Raw genomic sequence first — 2,374 nt, forward strand, 5'->3', positions numbered from 1 at the left:
GGCCAGGGGCGGTCGGCACCGGGCTAAGCGGGCGCCTGGCGGCTGAGCGGTGGGAGTTTTCGGCTGGCGCCTGGCGGGGAATTACCCGAGGAGCCCTAACTTGTATAAAAGCAGAGTCCATTTAAAGTTGGGCTGGATAGCCTCTCTCTCATTGGTTAGGGGGCTTGGAAAAAAGAGACTCGGCGAGCCCTCGCTGTGGTGCTGCCGCCGCCGCCGCCGCCGCCGCTGGAGTTGACTCTTCTGCTCGCACTGCTGCTGCAGCACAAACGTGACTTCCAACATTTTTTATTTATCTTTCCCTTTTCTTTTCCAAGATGTAACTACGGATCAGACACTAAGGACCTTCACGTTTCGCTGATGTAGTTTTTGGAGGAAAAAGGGGGGGGAGTGAAGGGCGTCGGTTTTTTTTTGTGTGTGTGTGTATGTGTTTCGGGGGAAATTTTCCATTATGAGTGTTTTACTAAAGTGAATTTTTTTTTGTTTGCTTCGTTCGTCTTTGGCTCTTTTTTTTTCCTTCCCAATTTCGGATTTATTTCAAGGCGAATCTGGCTTTGGGGGAAGAGGAAGAAAAGTCGGATTACAAGATCAACCACCACCAACAACAATAAAAACCACCAGGATATTTTTTTGCAAATTTCTGACGGCTTTAAATTCATGAAGCAATTGTCCCCTTTTGCAATCAGCATTTGGATCTCAGAATGAGCAAGGAAAGACCGAAGAGGAATATCATTCAGAAGAAATACGTAAGTGCTCCTAACAACACATCCTTTGACTTGCAGTTTTAAGCAATGGCTGTGAATGTCAAGTTTATAGATAATTCTGCAGCTGAAGGGTTTTAAACACAGCGTCCGATAAGGCTGTTTCTTTCTTTTCTGAAAGAGGGCTTTTCAAGCGAAGTGGTGTCTGCCTAGTTTGGTTGAAAAAACAGATTGGTGTAGAGATACCTCAAGTGAATAAATTGACCTCGAATGACACAACCATAATCTAGTTTTAGATGAAAGGCAAGGGATTTTGGTGGAGCTTGAGGTGGGGGGGCGGCTGCGGTAATGTAACTAAACTGCATTCTCAAGCGGATTTGGCTCCGTATTGCACTTTGCATGCAAATGAGCCTGTGTTATTATTATTAATGTTATTTGGAAAAATCGTGTAACTCATGTGTGTTGGAAGACCTTTAAGTTGCGATGGAGGGTCCGATTATGGCGATCTTCTCTTTGCATTGGCACATCAAATTTAACGTCTGTGGTCGTTTTGGCTTATCTGGTTTACAACATAAACCAGTTGGGAATCATGTTACAGCGAATGCATTTGTTGGGATTGACTTTAATAATGAGGCTGGTTTTGTTTAAAAAATTCATGATTTCCAGTTGTAGGGGAAAAGGACACACACTATGGCTAATGTTTTTAAGTGTGTACGTGAATGTATATTTAAGTAACTACAAATATTTTCTCCCTGTTAACTGGGCTTCTGAAATTGGGTGATTATTCACAGATTTAAATGGCTTGGAATAGTTAAATTTGTTTTGTGCATAGTACAGCTACGTTTTGATTGGCATGGGGAGTGTTTTTGTTTTGTGTGTGGTGGCTTTTTTTTTTTTAAGTTTGAGGGGAGGGAGGAAGGGGGGACCGAGCGATTAACCAAATATGCACTCGAGTGATCTGTGATCAGCGGCATGCTTTACATTAAATAACTCATTTTTTTCAAAAAAGGCCAAATGAACATACCTTAGGGATAATGCAACGTAAGAGGAAAGTTTTATTTAAGTTGGGTAGACAAATTGGTGTTAATATTTTCCCTTTTTGATCATTGTGGTGTGTGTAATGAGAGATGACTTTCGGGGCACTGGTTTTGTAAAAATATATTTAATGGAAAAGCTGAATGCTTCTTCAAGAGAGCTGATCCTTATCTAGACACGTCAACTTCAACTATGAAAGAAATGCAAGGTTAAATAATCAAGCCCAACTTAGAAGGCTGTTCCATAAAGAATTTAAGAATTAAAATACATCCGCATTGCAGAGGGCTGGGTAGAATGCAAAGGACTAGTTTAAACTCAGGCTGTAGAAACTGCACGGAGGCAACCTTCCCTCGGAGCGTAGACGCCTTCCCGGGGCACGTCCGTTTCGGATGCAGCCACAAAGCAAATGGGGTAGAACTTGGACGAGAACCGCACCCCGCCTCCCATTCCGGACCTCGTTGAGGTGGACAGCAGCGTGGGGTGGGTTTTCTTTTTTATTGCGGGCAGTCAGCGGATCGTGTCTCCGAGTCCGGACGTCCGGCTGCAAGCCCGTGGCTGGCGGCGGCCGCGGGAGGCACGGCACGAGTTAATGCTTCGGGAGCGGAGCCGATGTTCCCGACGTGCTCGAGCCGGCTGCGAAG

At 44.6% G+C, this 2,374-nt stretch overlaps 1 protein-coding gene across 2 annotated transcripts in view; it reads left to right on the forward strand.

Annotated features, from left to right (window-relative positions):
- Positions 1-133: 133 nt before the first annotated feature.
- JARID2 (jumonji, AT rich interactive domain 2) overlaps positions 134-2,374 on the forward strand; it is a 328,805-nt gene continuing 326,564 nt past the window's right edge. The window contains exons 1-2 of one of the 2 annotated variants that reach the window (XM_011967921.1): positions 231-359; positions 540-743. In XM_011967921.1, coding sequence (XP_011823311.1) covers positions 699-743 — 45 coding nt within the window. In that variant the 5' untranslated portion in view covers positions 231-359; positions 540-698. Of the gene's footprint in view, positions 744-2,374 lie in introns of both variants that reach the window. The other variant, XM_011967920.1, reaches the window with a different exon arrangement.

The sequence above is a fragment of the Mandrillus leucophaeus genome, unplaced genomic scaffold (assembly GCF_000951045.1).
Source record: "Mandrillus leucophaeus isolate KB7577 unplaced genomic scaffold, Mleu.le_1.0 Scaffold82, whole genome shotgun sequence".
NCBI lineage: Eukaryota > Metazoa > Chordata > Mammalia > Primates > Cercopithecidae > Mandrillus > Mandrillus leucophaeus.